This window comes from Diabrotica virgifera, chromosome 7, assembly GCF_917563875.1.
Source record: "Diabrotica virgifera virgifera chromosome 7, PGI_DIABVI_V3a".
Taxonomy (NCBI): domain Eukaryota; kingdom Metazoa; phylum Arthropoda; class Insecta; order Coleoptera; family Chrysomelidae; genus Diabrotica; species Diabrotica virgifera.
Genome location: NC_065449.1, coordinates 27395637 through 27413467, shown reverse-complemented (window position 1 = coordinate 27413467; position 17831 = coordinate 27395637). Strand labels below are relative to the sequence as shown.

Sequence of the window (17831 nt, the reverse complement as noted above, 5' to 3'; positions counted from 1 at the left end):
AATTACTGGAAAATCCTTTGTTGACATTCTCATATGTGAGGAAACCCCTTCTAGAAAGACAGTTAACTTCAAGGGGAAATAATGGTAATCCATTCCATTGTTTGTTATAATAATTAACAAGAGTAACAAAAGTGAGAAATGTGTAGAGACGCATGGAATGAACAACACAATTTAATCAAATCTACTATAATAAGATTATTAAGTAAAGCCTACAATAAAAATACTCACCTCTAACTGTTCAATTTCTTCATGATCAATCTCTCTAACATTATATTGATTTTCATGATCTGATAGATCTGCAGTCGCCATTGATTACTTAGTAATCACATATTTGAAAACAAGCACTTTATTATGCAAATTATTATTAAATTTATATAAATATTGATAATTTACTCCAAATAATGGTTAGAAATTTCATACCAGCTACTGTCAAAACTGTCACTGTCATTATTTTAGAAAGCCATCTGCATTTTTGTTCTATGTCAAGGACATCTAGACGTCGCCACAACATTCACCACAGCCCCCGTAACACACGACTAAAATATTGAAATTTGGCAACAGTGAATAGAAGGCCTATAAAAATATCTATGTATAGTCCGTCTAATTTACTTACCGTTGCACGTCATTATCTACGCCAGAGATCTAAGTTGACATAGTTGCCAAAGTATAAGGGTATAGCTCAGTGGTAGAGCGATGGACTGGAGATCAAGAGGACCCCGGTTCGAATCCTGATGTTTTCTAATCTTTTTTTAATTTTTGGTATTGTTTTAATAAAAATGTTTGGAAAGTAGTAAGTAAAAATTAATTTAATCTTTAAATAAAATACAAATAAACTGTCCGAAAGTATATTTATTTCATTGAAATCATATTTAGAAGTATAACTTCTTACGTGCGTACAAAGTACACACATATTCTTTTTTTTATCGTTAAACAAAGCTATAAACACATGATGCTTGAGTGATGTTTTCAATGCATCTCTCATTTAAAATCGAACGAGTAGGTAAAAGTGCAAGCGCCTGCAAACAAGCAATTTCCACAAACACTATTTGTTTATAGCTTTGTTTAACAATAAAAAAAATAATTTTTAGCAATGCAAATGCTGTAAGTAGAATTGCTATTGTATTTTTTAATTAAAAGTGATTCGGGTTCGAAAATTGCAATTTTTCGATTTTTTGAAAGTTCAACCGCGTTTATCTCGAAAACTATGCTACCTACGAAAAACCTTGAAAGAGGCTTAGAATGACCCAAAAAAATACAAAAAACATGTTTTGTTTTGCGCAAAATCGCTTTTTTGTACCTGTACTACTGGATCTGTTTAATGAAGTATATATAAACATGGGCGCCCATATAAAAATTTTCAGGGGGGGGCCAAACGTGAAGATGTTACACAATTTTGTATTCTTTGGATGACAATATATACCTATAGTTTAAAGCACCCGAAAGGCAAGGGGGGGGGCCACGGCCCCCACCTGCCCATGGGTATGGGCGCCCATGTATATAAAACCGGAAAAATACCTCAGGAATGGTTGGTGTCAACCTTTGTAACAATAGCAAAAACAATATATGCCAAAGATTGTTCAGACTATAGGACAAATATCACTAATATGCCATACCCTCAAAATATTTCTAAAGGTGATTCATGGAAGATTATACACAAAGCTAGAAAATTATATGGACGATACCCAATTTGGGTTCCGCAAAGGACTTGGAACAAGAGAGTAGGGTTTGTTTGCATTTAATGTCCTCTCTCAAAGATGCTTAGATATGAACCTGAATATTTATTTCTGTTTCATCGACTTCGAAAAAGCGTTCGACAGAGTCCGACATGAAAAACTAATAGAATTATTGAAAAACAGAGATATATAGACAGACGAGACTTACGAATTATCATCAATCTGTATTGGAATCAAAAGGCCAATATAAAGATAGACGAACAAGAGTCCGAGAATATTGATATAAAGAGAGGGGTAAGACAGCAGGGTTGTGTACTGCCGCCGCTACTGTTTAACGTGTACAGTGAAGCCATATTTCAGGAAGCGATAGCGGAACTAAGTGATGGAATCTCTATAAACGGAAGAATAGTAAATAACATAAGATTCGCTGATGACACCGTTATAATGGCGCAGACACCCTGGAGTCGCTAAAAGAATTTTTAAATAGAATTAACGATTATTGCATTCGATATGGACTCAAAATAAACAAGAAAAAAACTAAATCTATGATTGTCTCAAAAACACAACATGGAAATGAAAGGTTAATACTAGAGCAAACCCAAATAGAAAAAGTAAAGACATACAAATATCTGGGAAACTGGGTTGATGACAAAAATGACCAAAGCAAAGAAATTAAAGTCCGAATTGAAACTGCAAGGCAAGCATTTATAAAAATGAAGACACTGCTTACAAACAAAGACCTTCAGTTGCCTCTCAGATTGAGGGCTCTAAGATGCTACATATTTTCTATATTACTATACGGAATGGAAGCTTGGACATTGAAAAGGCAACACATAAGAAAAATAGAAGCGTTCGAAATGTGGTGTTACAGAAGAATGTAAAATTCAGTGGGTTCAAAGGATTACCAATGTTGAAGTGCTACGACGTTTAAAAATAAGGAGTTAGAAATTATGAACAGTATAAAACAAGAAAACTAGAATATTTGGGTCACGTTACCAGAGGAGAGAAATATGAGCTGCTGAGTTATTATGCAAGGAAGGATCCAAGGAAGAAGACGCATCTCCTGGCTATGAGGAACCTTAGAGAATGGTTTAACTGTAATTCATTACAACTGTTCAGAGCAGCAGCCAACAAAGTGACCATAGCCATTATGATAAAGAAGTTTTTTTGTAATTTTGCAAAAACAATCTTATCGATATCCGTACCAACTGTTACTCAAAAAATTCGTGTTCTACGGGTCAAAATACATAAAAAACTTGGGTAAGTTTATCTGAATTAAGGAGATCGTTGTACCCCCTGGCGACAGAACTAATTCTTCAGTGATTTATATCAAACATTTTTTTGAAGATGACATTATACTTTACGATACTTGTAAATGTACTATTATCCTATCGATGTCTCATAGAAGCCAATCGGTGTAAGTCAATAAGTGTTTAAAATGAGATACTAAGATGTTTCTGACAATAGTTGCAGAAATATAAGTAGTTATTAAAAACAAATAAACTGTCTTTATTTATCATAATATGGGTAACATATTCATAAATACAAACAAGGAAAAGGAAATATTATATATAATAATAAGTGTTATATCTCATCATGTCATTTTTATGGAGAATTTGACTTACACCGTTTGACTTCCGAGGCATCCATATATACCTAATACTATTTCATAAATATGTGCCTAAATACTATTTCAACAAGGCATGAACTAAATAATATTTAGTATATATATTATATAACTTCTTCGGTCATTCTTGGACTTTGTATAAAAAATGTAAATTATTCTGTTAATATACTTTTACATTATTGTAATACCTAATACAAATAATAAATATCCAAGTTCAACAATTTTTTCTCCCTTTTCTTAAAATTTATTTACTAAAAAGGGAAACATAAACCGCAGGATACTATTGAAATGTTAGCTATCCTGATCCCCAAGTATATGTAAATCAGGTTGGCAATATTGACAGTTGAAGTAGTCTAATAAAATGGTCATCACGAAGCGTTGCATATGAATTATGTCTCCCAGTAAATATACCTAATTAATAAGTACTCGGCAAGCTTCCTTCTCCAAAAGGTTATGGACTCCAGTTTTACATGCCAAGAGTACATTCAATAAGAAGTAAAGTTTTTTAGTGTTGCTGTTTATACCGACCGGCAGTGTTGTGAGTGACCGCAAAAAAATGGCAGTCCAAGGTTTAAATGGCGCGAATTCAACCGTGAGTTTGTATCCGCAATTAACATCTACGAACTTTTCGTCATGGAAATTTAGATTAGGCAATCTTCTAGATGCCAAAGGTGTTAAAGATTTTATTACCACTGAAGTAACTGCAACGCAATTCACACAATTATCAAGAGACGAGCAAAATCAACATAAAAAGCATGATGCAACAGCAAGATCGATCATTGTCACATGCATTACAGATGAACATTTAGAATATATTCGTGACTGTGACTCAGCATTCGAAATGATAAAAAGTTTAGAAAAAATGTTTGAAAGAAAAAGTATTCTTTCTCGTTTATATGTGCGGAAAAAGTTGTTAACGTTGAAATATAAACAAGGTATCGATTTACAAAAATTTTTCGTTGAATTCGATTCTTTAATCCGAGAGCTTGAATCGACTGGAACTACAATCGAAGAAGATGACAAGGTATGTCACCTTTTGTTGACAATGACAGATACGTTTGACACCGTTATTACTGTCCTAGAAACTTCAAATGATAAACTATCTGTTGATTTCGTTAAAGCAAAATTATTAGATGCAGAATTGAAGCTGAAAAATAATGTACAAGAAAGTGAAGAATCCTCTTTTTATACGAAGCAATACAATAAAAAACCCCGATGCTCATTTTGTGGACTTGAAGGCCATCTAGTGTCCAATTGTTTCAGAAAAAACAATAATCGAGGTAGATTTTTTCGAGGAAATAACTATTCCCGTGGCAGAAGAGCCAATAATGATACACAAGGTAAACAGAATATACATGTAGCCGAAGACGAAGTAAGTTTTAGCACAGCCCTACCAGCTGAAAATCTCAAGAATGATGACAGCCAAATTTCGTTTATAATAGATTCTGGAGCATCACAGAATATGTGCAGCAATAAATATAAACAATTTATAAGTAATATTATTGAAATTGAGCCTGTTGGCATTAAAATAGCAGATGGAAGAGTGATGACGGCTCGTACAAAAGGTAAATTAAAAGTTTATTACAATGAAACTCCTATTAACATTGATGTTCTCATTTTAAATGAACTAGAATATAATTTATTATCAGTCAGTAAACTAAACAGTTTAGGTTTCACAGTAGTATTTAAAGAAAATAAGGCTGAAATAAGAAAAAAGAACTTTAAACTTATTTGCTATAAACATAAGAGTAACTTATTTGCTGCAAATTTTCAATTAAATAATTTTCAATCTAGTTTAGTAGCAAAGCATAGCGATAAAGACTTATGGCATTTACGTTTAGGACACGTAAATAGAAGGGGACTACAATTGTTGGGACTTCCCTATTCAGATAAACTATGTGACTCGTGTCAACAAGGAAAAGCCACAAGGCAACCTTTTAAAGAAGTTATATACAAAAAATCCTCTAGAGTTGGGGAACTTTTACATGTTGATACTTGGGGACCATCCAAAGATCCCACATTTTCTGGTGAAAAGTATTACTTATCAATTATTGATGATTTCTCACATTTTAGTGTTGTATATTTAATGACAAGAAAAAGCGAAAGCGAATCACATCTTATTAATCATATTGAAAAATTAGCTGCAGAAGGCAGGAGAGTATCTAGAATAAGAATGGATAAAGGTGGAGAGATGTCTTCTAAATATTTTAAAAACTATTGTATACAACATGGTATAGTACAAGAATTTACTGCAGGGTACACACCTCAGCAGAATAGTATAGCCGAACGACTTAATCGTACTATTTTAGACAAAGTAAGAGCAATGTTTGTAGAAACAAATCTTCCAAAGAGTTTGTGGGGAGAAGCAGTTAGAACAGCTGTTTATCAGCTTAATCGAACTCCATCACGAGCAATTGAATTACAAGTACCAGCAGAAATATACTTAGGCAGACTTGACTTGTCTAAACTTAGAATTTTTGGTTCAAAAGTATGGTACTACAACCTACCAAAGCAAAGTAAATTAGAACCAAGAGCAAGTAAAGGTGTAATGGTTGGATACAGTGGTGCTGGTTATAGAATTTGGAATCCACTGACCAAGCAAATCAAAATTTCAAGAGATGTTGTTTTCGATGAAACACAGTATAAATATTCTCCAGAAATATCGTCGAATAATCAAAATGTTGAGGAAATTTTACCAAGCCAAAATGAATTGGAAACATTTGAAACAAATTATGAAGAAAGTACAGTCCAAACATTAAGAAACACTACTGAAATTAATTCACAAGATGAAGAACCAGTAAATTTACAAAATACCAAAATTACTTCCTCCAATAGAGAAATAAAACAACCTTCGAAGTTCAAAGACTATGAACTTTATTATGCATATTGCTTAGTTACATCAACACCAGTAACTTATGAAGAAGCAGTAGAGGAGGATGAATGGAAGCAGGCAATAGAAACAGAACTAGAATGTCTTGAAAAAATGAACACGTGGAGTGAAGCCACAAAAATACCTCATGATCAACAAATCATAAATACAAAATGGGTATTTAAAACAAAAAGTGATGGCACGAAAAAAGCTCGCTTAGTCGCCAAGGGTTATGAAGAAGAAGTGTTTTTAGATATATATTCACCGGTAGCTAAGATGGCAAGTGTAAGAATTTTATTATCACTGGCTCTCAATAACAACTGGAAGGTATACCAATTAGACATTCCTTCAGCGTTCATCAACGGAGTGCTACAACATGATGTTTATATTCATTGTCCTAAGGGTTATAAACGACAAAGCAAAGTTCTCAAACTACAAAAGGCTTTATATGGACTAAAAGAATCACCCAAATGCTGGAACCAACGATTCAACAAATGGGCAATCAAAATTGGTTTTAAAAGTGCGGAAAGTGACTGTTGCGTTTATACAAAGAAAAATGTGTGTATGTGTATATGGGTCGATGATATCCTATTGTGCGGTGAAGATAGCGATTCGATTCAAAAAATTATTGAAAGTTTAAAAAGTGAGTTTAATGCAAAAAATCTTGGTTGTGTAAACAACTTTTTGGGTATTGATTTTGAATATTCTGTAAATAAAAATGATGTAAAAATGTATATTTCTCAAAAACCCTTAATCAATAAGATAATTGAGAAATTTAATATGACGAATTGCAATGTTAGCAAAACACCAATGGAAACAGGTTTTCAGGTTGACAAAACTAATGCTAATAATCAAATCTCTGTCAATGTGCCTTATAGGCAATTAATTGGAAGCTTAATATATATTGCATTGGGTAGTCGCCCTGACATAATGTTTTCAATCTCTTATTTGAGTCAATTTCTCGATTGTCGTGATGATATATTATGGAAAGCTGCTAAACGTATTATTAGATATTTAAAAAATACAATTAATTTCTGTCTTATATACAGTAAAAATATAAAAAGAAAACCTTTAATATTTGCATATTCAGACTCAGATTGGGCAGCAAATGTAAATGATAGAAAAAGCATGTCAGGAGGTATAGTATATTTTCTAGACAATCCAGTTTCATGGTATTCAAGGAAACAGAGCACTGTTTCATTGAGCAGTACTGAGGCCGAATATATTTCATCAACTGTTACATGTTGTGAGTTATTGTTCACAAAAAACTTAGCAGAAGAATTATTGAACGAGAAAATAACTGGTAGTATATTATATATAGATAACCAGGGAGCTATATGTATTGCAACAAATTCATTTAAAGGTAAAAGGTCTAAGCATATAGACACAAAATATCATTTCATTCGAAATTTAATTGAAAACAATGTAATTACTTTACAGTACATAAATACAAAATCAAACTGTGCTGATATTTTCACTAAAGCTCCTTCAAATGAAATATTCTCACGTCTCAGAACTTTGATCAAAATTCAAGAATGTTGAAAGTTTTTATAGATTAGTACTTTTATACTTTAGGCACAACTCATGTGAATTATCTATTTGCTTTTTTTTATTTTTTATCATATTCTCATGTTAATATTTTTTGAGTTAATGAAAGTTTTTTTTTGAATATTTTTCTATATATGTATGAGTTGTAACCTGAGTAATGTAGGATGTATAAGTATGTTTTTATGATTTCATTTAGTTCAATTTTTGTCAAGACTTGGTTAGAGTCAAGATTGTTGTTTAGTCGACAATTCATCCAAATTTACTATTTATGTAAATGTTGTATAAATTGAGAGGGGGTATTGAAATGTTAGCTATCCTGATCCCCAAGTATATGTAAATCAGGTTGGCAATATTGACAGTTGAAGTAGTCTAATAAAATGGTCGTCACGAAGCGTTGCATATGAATTATGTCTCCCAGTAAATATACCTAATTAATAAGTACTCGGCAAGCTTCCTTCTCCAAAAGATACGTATCTTTTTTTGTAATTGTTTTGGCATAAAAAATTTGAAGAGTACAGGGGAAAAACAAGGAATGTCACTTTTTCATGAATTTTGGTTTTTCTCGCCATGTGGTAGCAAAAACTGAGTACTATCGACTAGACTGTCTATTCAGGACAATAAACAGAAAGATCGATCTATATAAATTTTTTAACAATTTGTATCCAGGCGAAGGACCAGGATTGTCCGCACGCCACTGGACAAAAATAAGAAATGCTATCAGTTTTTTGGTGCATTATTAAATTAATAACTTAATATATATTAATATTATTTTAAGATTATAGACCAATAATTGCTAGAATTCTGCTAAGAATCTCCTATAAGTAGTTTTTAGATATAAGAATAATTAAACCTTTATTGGTGTTTATCTCAAATATATATAAAATGTGACATTCCTTGTTTTTCCCCTGTACTCTTAATTTGTTTTGCTTGCAAGTTTTAATAAATTATCTGTTAATCAATAAAAGTCATAGTTAAAATCATTGTTTATTACTGAACATATCAATATCATGTTAATAAAGCTAAATAACAATATCAATTTATTATTCCCAACTTTAGGACACTTACAAATTTTCATTCAGGCTCGTTCTAAAATCTAAATTATTCTCTTATAATATTTTATATCCCGTTGGCTGGTTTTCCCTTGAATGTACTGGATGGAGTGAAACAGAGCGGGGAACCTTTCATGTCATGCAAATACCTGCTTCCTGAGCTGTTAAAACAGGGGGTCACCAATTAGCGGACCGCGGTCCGCATCCGGACCGTGAGCTAGTTTTGTGCGGACCGTCAATAAATTTAGAATATACCTAGTGTTTGGCAATTTTGAATATGTTTGGCCATGAATTTGGCCATGAAATCTCGAAAACTAATGACTTTATCGTTACGAATAAAGAGTATATTATTTTCATAGAAAGTATTGGAAAATCCAAAAATTGAACCAAAATAGCAATTTCGCCAGTGGCGTAGAATTTGTAAAGGGTCAACCATTCACTTTCCCCCGTTGTACGCCTCTGGTAATAGCCAGAAACGTTTTTTTAACATAATTTAGTAGCTTGTACAGTACCTATACTTCCTGCCAAATATGAAAAGGATACTTTAAATAGTTTTAAAATGCTGAGCAAAAATAATTTTTAAATTTTTAGATAAAACACCCTGTAACTCAGTAAGGAACCACATTTTATTTAAGTTTTTTACGTTAAATCTTCGTATTTTGTGCTAAGGTTTCTCCAGTTACTATATGGACAATTATTAATGAAACACCCTGTATAATCCCTTTTTGTATTTAGTTTATTTTTGAATTCCTAAAGTAATTAAATTCAGTAAATTTTTGAAATATGAAGGAGGATCTGATTATTTACAGCTGGCATTTCATCACTATCATAACTTGACTAACACAACATCGCAAAAGCACAGTATTTCTGTCATTCAAATTTCATTAAACTAAGGTACTTCACTTGATAGTGGTTCTAGCTCGACTGACAGCGCAGGTGACCTCCTTGCTATGTGCTGTCGACATCGACCGCGACTTAACTAGTGGCATCTACCGCGACCTACACATCCACCTCGACTTACTTGCTGTGTTCTTACCCTTATACAGCAACCGCCACGCTAGTAGACACACATGCACATTGAGTTAATATAGTCCTAGACCCTTCTCTTGTTGCACTGTTTACTTTTACGCCGAGAAGTAAACACATTGATCCTACATAGAAAAGGTCCCTTCATAGTAAAACAAAAAATATTTTGGAGAATATTCGAGATGTCATTGAATAACCTAGAAATGTCTAGTGACATTTAAAACGTCAGAAAATGTTTATAAACACAGAGAGATGCCAGTTTATAGCACAGTAGTCGTTATTCGCTCCGTGCATAACGGACGCGACACCTAGTGTAGTCGCCTGTCTTTTTGGCTACCACAATTTGACGTTAAACATAATATGTTTATACATATTTATGGTACATTTATGACGTTAATATGTAATAATTATTTACCATTTTTGATCAAATTTGTTATACAAACGATAACTTCGAGTGTCAAATAAACGTCAAGTTAAAAAGCGGATATTGAAAGTTCTTTGAAGAAAATATTAATTTTAAGGGTATTTCTTCACTTTTTGGTTACAGTTTAGTTGTCGGTGTTAACATTAATTAAGTGTATCAAAAGCAATTAGGGTGTGAATTATTAGTACCAGATTTTAACATTAGCTGGGTCTATTGAACTATTAATTTTGTGTGCGTGTGTGTGATAACGATAGGAATATACCGCTAGATCAGGAAAGGAAAGAAAGTCAGTATGAAAATATACATATAAATAATAAAAATCAAAACGGCAATAAGTTAAGCGAAATATCTATTGAAAAAAATTATTATTCAATCATTATTCGCAAATATTGTCCTATTTCGAGGGTTGTATATTAGGGTATATATACGTTCGCGTATCCCCATCATGGTCACGCACGGAGCGAATAGTTGTCATTGTTTTTGTTGTCATGTGTTGTAAAAGTTATAAAATACATGACATGACAGACATGAAAGTCGCATGTGGTAACGGGCCGGATTAGCCCATAAGCCTAGCAATTACAGAGGTACTTGTGTGTCTACTAGCCTGGCGCTTACTGTGTATTTTATATCACGTTAGCTGGTTTTCCCTTGAATGTACTAGAATAAAACCTAGCGGGGATCGTTTCGTGATGTCACACAGATACCTGCTTTTTGAGTCGTTCTCAAAAAGACTGGTCAGTTTACCGCTAGGATGGGGAAACTGGCTTAACATTACTTTGCTCAGGAAAGCGTTTTCCTCCGGTGTGTTGTATCACATGTCTTTTCAATTGGACTTGTTGAGTAAACTGCTTAAAACAAATTTCACACTTGTGAGGTTTTTCTCCAGTGTGCACTCTCAAATGTATTTTCAACTGATTTGCTATAGCAAACTGCTTAAGACAAATTTCACACTTGTGAGGTTTTTCTCCAGTGTGCACTCTCAAATGAATTTTCAAATTTCCCGGATCACTAAACTGCTTAAGACAAATTTCACACTTATGAGGTTTTTCTCCAGTGTGCACTCTCAAATGTATTTTCAAATTACTTTTCGTTGTAAACTGTTTGAAACAAATTTCACACTTGTAAGGTTTTTCTTCAGTGTGTATTCTCATTATGTTGTTTCAAATTATCTGCTAGAGAAAACTGTTAGAAACAAATTTCACACTTGTAGGCCTTTTCTCCAGTGTGTATCCTCAAATGAATTTTCAAATTACTGTTCTGATTAAACTCCCTAAAACAAATTTCACACTTGTGAGGTTTTTCTCCAGTGTGCACTCTCAAATGAATTTTCAAATTTCCGGGATTACTAAACTGCTTAAGACAAATTTCACACTTATGAAGTTTTTCTCCAGTGTGTATCCTATAATGTAAAGTCAAAGTACTTTTCTTTGTATACTGTTTGAAACAAATTTCACACTTGTACGGTTTTTCTCCAGTGTGTACTCTCATATGCTGTTTCAAATCACCTGCTCGAGAAAACCGTTCGAAACAAATTTCACAATTGTTAGGTCCCCGTCTAGTCTCAACTTTTATATTTTCATTTACGGTCTTCCCTTCAGCGTAACTCATGTAGTGGCCTTTATGAGATGATTGTTCAAAAAAAGTCTCCATAATTTTCGTGTTGTTGTCCTCCTGAGTAAAACCTAAAATACAACAATTTTTTGTAAGAGAAAAATAAATTCAGACACAAAATAATAGAAATAAAAGATTGGAAAAGGACTGTATTACACTTCTAAAATATAGGTCAAATTGGCAGATTGGACTGGACTGGAAAACTGGACAATTCGATGTAATACAAGGTTCTAATAATTATTGTTTCCTAATGCCCTATGTTCGTTTACACCATTTAATGCCCTGTGACAGCTACTGAATTATTACACCACAGGTGTTGGTGAAGTAAAATTTTATAATAGACTGCTCTAAATTGACAGCTACTGATAATAATAATTACACTCGGCGTAAGTTCAAACAATGACTTACGCACTAGAGTTGTTTAATGAGGTAACTATTCTAAATAGACTGTGACTCAAAATAGTCCGAAAAGCCTCACCAAAATACTACGATTCATCAATAAGTTTATTGCCTTTTTGCATAGTAACAAAACTTTGAAAGCTTAAAATACAATTTAATCGAGGAGGCGATTGCAACTCTATGAAGTACAATTAGAAATACCTACCACTATTTGGCAATTTATTCAGTTTGCACTAAGTTGAATAAACTCTAATTAAGCTATTAATCGATATGTTTCACAATTATACACGGTGAAACTATAAAAATTTAAGAAGTTAAGATTAATATGAGATAACAAATTAATGAAATAATTTGTGTATGTTCTCAAAAAACTTGATATGTAAAATTATTTATTAGAATCAGTTACAGTAGGAAAAATGAAAGAATACCCATGAACGAATATATAAAACACACTGTATTTTCCTGTCACCGTGTCACACAAAAAATTGGCCAGTGCAAGTACATGTAATAATTATTGTTACATGTACTTGCACTAGACAATTTTCTTTGTAACACGGTGACAGGAAGATACAGCGTGTTTTATATGTTCGTTCATGGGTATTCTTTCATTTTTCCGACTGTAAGTACAGCTACGGTTACTGAATAGTTTACACCTTAATTTTTATATTGTAATACCACAGTATAATGCTACAGAATCAGAAGGGTCACTCCGCGAAAATCCTTTGTTCTCTATGTTCCATTTTATTTATTAAAAAATAAAAATCATAATTAAAATCATTATTTATTAATAAAAATCACGAATAAAGCTAACATAACAATATTAATTTATTATTTTCGACTTTAGAATATAATATTTTTATTCAGACTCATTCTAAAATCTAAATTATTCTCTGAAGTATACACTATTAACCGCCACGCTAGTAGACACACGGGCACATTGAGCTAATACAGTTCTGGATCCTTGTTGCACAAGAGAAGAGGTTGAAGTAAACACATTGATCGTTAATAGAAGGGGTCCCTTGACGTAAAAGAAAAAGTATTAAGTTGGAAAATATTCGAGAAATCAATGAATAATCTAGTAATGTTTAGTGGCTTTCAGAACGCCAGAAAAAGTTTTTAAACATCGAGAGTTGACAGTTTATAGAACCGTTGTATTTAAAGTTTATAGTTATCACATGACGATGTGACGGTCACATGGCATGACAGACATGAAAGTCACATGTGAGAACGGGCCGGATTAGCCCATAAGCCTAGCAATTACATAGGTACCCGTGTGCCTACTAGAGTGGCGCTTACTGTATATTTTATATCCCGTTAGCTGGTTTTCTCTTAAATGTACTGGAATGAAACATAGCGGATACCCTTTCGTAATGTCACCCTAGGATGGGGGAACTGGTGTAACATTGGTTTGCTCAAGAAAACTGTCTAATTGTAGGGTTTTCCTCCGGTGTGTTGTATCACGTCTTTTCAATTGAATTTGTTGAGTAAACTGCTTAAAACAAATTTCACACTCGTAAGGTTTTTCTTCAGTGTGTATTCTCACATGTTGTTTCAAATTACCTGCTCAAGAAAACTGTTTGAAACAAATTTTACACTTGTGAGGTTTTTCTCCAGTGTGCACTCTCAAATGCATTTTGAAATTATTGACTGTAACAAACTGTTTGAAATAAATTTCACACTTGTGAGGTTTTTCTCCAGTGTGCACTCTCAAATGTATTTTCAAATGATGGGCAGTAGCAAACTGCTTAAAACAAATTTCACACTTGTGAAGTTTTTTTTCAGTGTGTATTCTCCTATGTTGTTTCAAATTATCTGCTCGAGAAAACTTTTTGAATCAAATTTTACACTTGTGAGGTTTTTCTCCAGTGTGCACTCTTAAATGTATTTTCAAATGAGTTGCCACAGCAAACTTTTTAAGACAAATTTCACACTTATGAGGTTTTTCTCCAGTGTGTATCCTAGAATGTATGTATATTCAAAGTACTTTTCGTTGTAAACTGCTTAAAACAAATTTCACACTTGTAAGGTTTTTCTCCAGTGTGTACTCTCATATGTTGTTTCAAATCACATGATCGAGAAATCTGTTTGAAACAAATTTTACATTTGTAAGGTCGCTGTCTGGTCGCAACTTTTATATTTTCATTTACGGTTTTCCCTTCAGCGTAACTCATATAGTTTCCTTTATGAGACGATTGTCCAAAAAAAGTCTCCATAATTTTCGTGTTGTCCTCCTGAGTAAAACCTAAAATACAAACAATTTTTATAAGAGAAAAATAAATCCAGACACAGAATAATAGAAACAAAAGATTGGAAAAAAACTATGACTTATTCACACTAAAATATAGGACAATATTTATTTGGCGACCGACGAGGCAAATAAAAAACAAATGATTTGCAGATAAATTGATGTATCACAAAAGAGAAATAAATAAGCGCAGACAAGGAAACAAAAATAAAAGACGAAAGCAAAAAAATAAAAAATATAAAAATCTGAAAATAAGCACATGGAATATAAGAACATGTTGTCACCAGGCAAAATGCTGGAAATACATAAGCAAATAACTAGAATAGAATAGAAATATGCTTTATTGTCACTGAAAATTATACAATTTTATGGACAAAGCGTAGAACATCGAGTCAGAAAAAAAATAATAATAACAAATACAATTTTCTAAAATTTGATAAATCGTCAATAAGCAAAGTATAAAATAGATATTGCTGCAATGTGAAAGATACGGTGGGAGGGACAAGGACAGATTGATAAATAAGAAAAAATATGTGAAAGAATTGCGTATGTAAGAATAAATAATAAACCATTCAATATACCACTATCAAACCTATACGCACCTACAAAAACAAGCAACACCGACGGTAAAGAAATTTTTTATGATAAGATAGAAGAAGAGATGGAAAATACCCAAAGATGTTATAATTATACTAGGAGACCACAATCCCAAGATTGGAAAAGAGGATTTTTTACAGCAAATTGCAGGACACAGTACACAAAAACACGAATGATAATGGTCTAAGACTATGTAACCTGGCAACAAAAACAAACATGATAATAAGCTCAACAAAATTTGAAGATCCTAAAATGCATACAGTGGAGGTCACCTGGTCAGAAAACGTATAACCAAATTGATCACATACTAATTAACAAAAGAAAACAATCATCAATGAAGGACGTGAGAACATTCAGAGGTGCGTGTGCAGATTCAGACCACTATATGGTCACAGCCACCATAAGACAAAAAGTTAAAATCCAAACGAAACGGAAAAATCAACAGAAAAATGGAATGTCAATAAATTGCAGAATGCAGATATTAGAAAAAAATATGAAGTATCAATGTAAATAAGAGAGAAATGTAAAGCAGGGGACATTAAATCAGAATGGGAGATGTTCAAAAAGTAAATAGAAGAAGCTGCAAAGAAGCAGGTAGGCAAACACCAGAAGATAACAAAAAACGAATGGTTTAACAACGAATGTAAAGAACTAACAGCAGAAAGGGTGCAAGCAAGAATTAAATGGCTGAGAACGGATAAACAGAAAGACGGAGAAAGTTACGAAAAATTAAGAAAGAACAGGAAAGAACTAATAGAAACACGAAACATTTCTATAAAAATATTAAAGAACAAACCAAAAAGTACGAAGATAAAACAAACGGAATAAAAAATTAAGAGGGAATAGTCATAGTATGGTCCTTTTCATGGGCATTTTTCAGTGCGTCACAAATGATAGAAAAAAAGGTAAGTCCGTGATAATACACATTTATTCTAACATGACGTTTTAGTTAAATCTGACAGTTGTCACAATTAGGTCTGGAAATTAAAAAAGTTGATTAATAGCAAGCTGAAAATTTGTTAATAGCTTAAGGGTGTCTAGTGGGACAAACTTTGATATATGGGAACACTGGAACAGGGGAAGTTTTAATTGTGGAAGAGGTTAAAAATTTGGAACAGTCAGACCACGAAAACGTCACATATATTTTGTCCGACAGAACTTCCATTTGATTTGTTACCCTTTCATTAAACTTTCATGCAAAAATCAGACTGCTATTTATCACCTGTCATTTGACATATTCTATGTGTTCCACTCATTATAATTCCCATTTGGTGATAAATAGCAGCTTGATTTTTGCATGAGAGTTTAATGAAAGGGTAACAAATCAAATGGAAGTTCTGTCGGACAAAATACATGTGACGTTTTCGTGGTCTGACCGTTCCAAAATTAAAACTTCCCTGTTCCAGTGTTCCTATATATCAAAGTTTGTCCGACTAAACACCCTTAAGCTATTAACAAATTTTCAGCTTGCTATTAATCAACTTTTTTTCATACGCGGAATCCACACCAAATTTTATTTGCAATTTGGCATAAAAACAAATCAATTGTGTTTATTGCATTTATAAAATGGTATTTTCTTTGATTTGTATAGTCTATAAATTGTACAGATTATATTCGTAAATAATTTTTTTTTTCGATTATAGCGCCTTCTATCGACAACTAGAATAAATGTTATAAATGTCTGTAATCACAGACGTGCCTTTTTCTGTCACATACAATTTAATGCGTTAGAAAGAAATCGAAAAACTGTGACGCACTGAAAGATGCCTATAAGAAAAGAATAGAGGAAAATGAATATAAGCAGGTATGGGCAGATCACTACAGAGAACTCTTGACGGAGGAATACAGTGGAGAAGAAATGTATGAGGAAGAGGAAACGGTGGACGAAGAAGCAGACGAAATACACATTGAAATCTCAAAAGAGCCAACAATGGATGAACTCGAGGAAGTAATACAGAGGAGCAAAAATTGAAAAGCTCCAGAAAAAGACGAAATTAACACGGAACTTATAAAATATCGAGGAAAGGAACTGAGGCAAAAAATGCTATCACTATTGAAAAATTAATTTATGGAAGGAAGAGAAGATGCCGGCGGACTGGGATATAGGACAGGTAATAACAATACATAAAAAAAGTGAGACCAACAAATTTGTGAAAATTGTAGAGGAATAACATTACCAAGTACAACGTAAAACATTTTGATTTCAATAATAAGAAAAAGATTGTCAAAGATCACGAAGAACAATACCAATGTGGATTTACAAAAAGAAAATCGACAATAGTTGCTATATATACACGATAAAACAAATAATGGAAAAAGCAAATGAATACAAACTAGAATTAGAAATGCTATTATTCATTTCACTTCATACAGGCATTTAATTCGATCAAGAGAAAACAATTATTAATGAAATTTCAACTTGAAGTAGAGGGTTCTTCTTCTTCTTGTAGTTCCTTCTCCTATCGGAGGTTGGCTATCATCACAGTTATCCGTACCTTATTGGCGGCTGCTCTGAAAAGATCTACTGAGCTGCAACTATACCATTCTCCTAAGTTTCTCAGCCAGGAAATTCTTCTTCTACCTATAGATCTTTTACCCTTTATTTTACCTTGCATTATGAGCCTTAATATCTCATATTTCGCACCTCTGGTAATGTGGCCTAAATATTCTAGCTTTCTTGTTTTGATGTTGTTTATTACCTCGCAATCCTTTTGCAGCCTTCTTTAACACTTCTGCATTTGTAACTCGTTGGATCCATGGTAT

The 17831-nt window shown here is 32.9% G+C and overlaps 1 protein-coding gene across 2 annotated transcripts in view; it reads right to left on the bottom strand.

Annotated features, from left to right (window-relative positions):
• Positions 1-456, bottom strand: part of LOC114329340 (mitogen-activated protein kinase kinase kinase 7) — a 93811-nt gene extending 93355 nt beyond the window's left edge. Inside the window, exon 1 of one of the 2 annotated variants that reach the window (XM_028278399.2) lies at positions 229-456. In XM_028278399.2, the coding sequence (XP_028134200.1) occupies positions 229-309 (81 nt within the window). In that variant the 5' untranslated portion in view covers positions 310-456. The remainder of the gene's footprint in view (positions 1-228) is intronic. The other variant, XM_050656285.1, reaches the window with a different exon arrangement.
• Between the last annotated feature and the right edge of the window lie 17375 nt (positions 457-17831).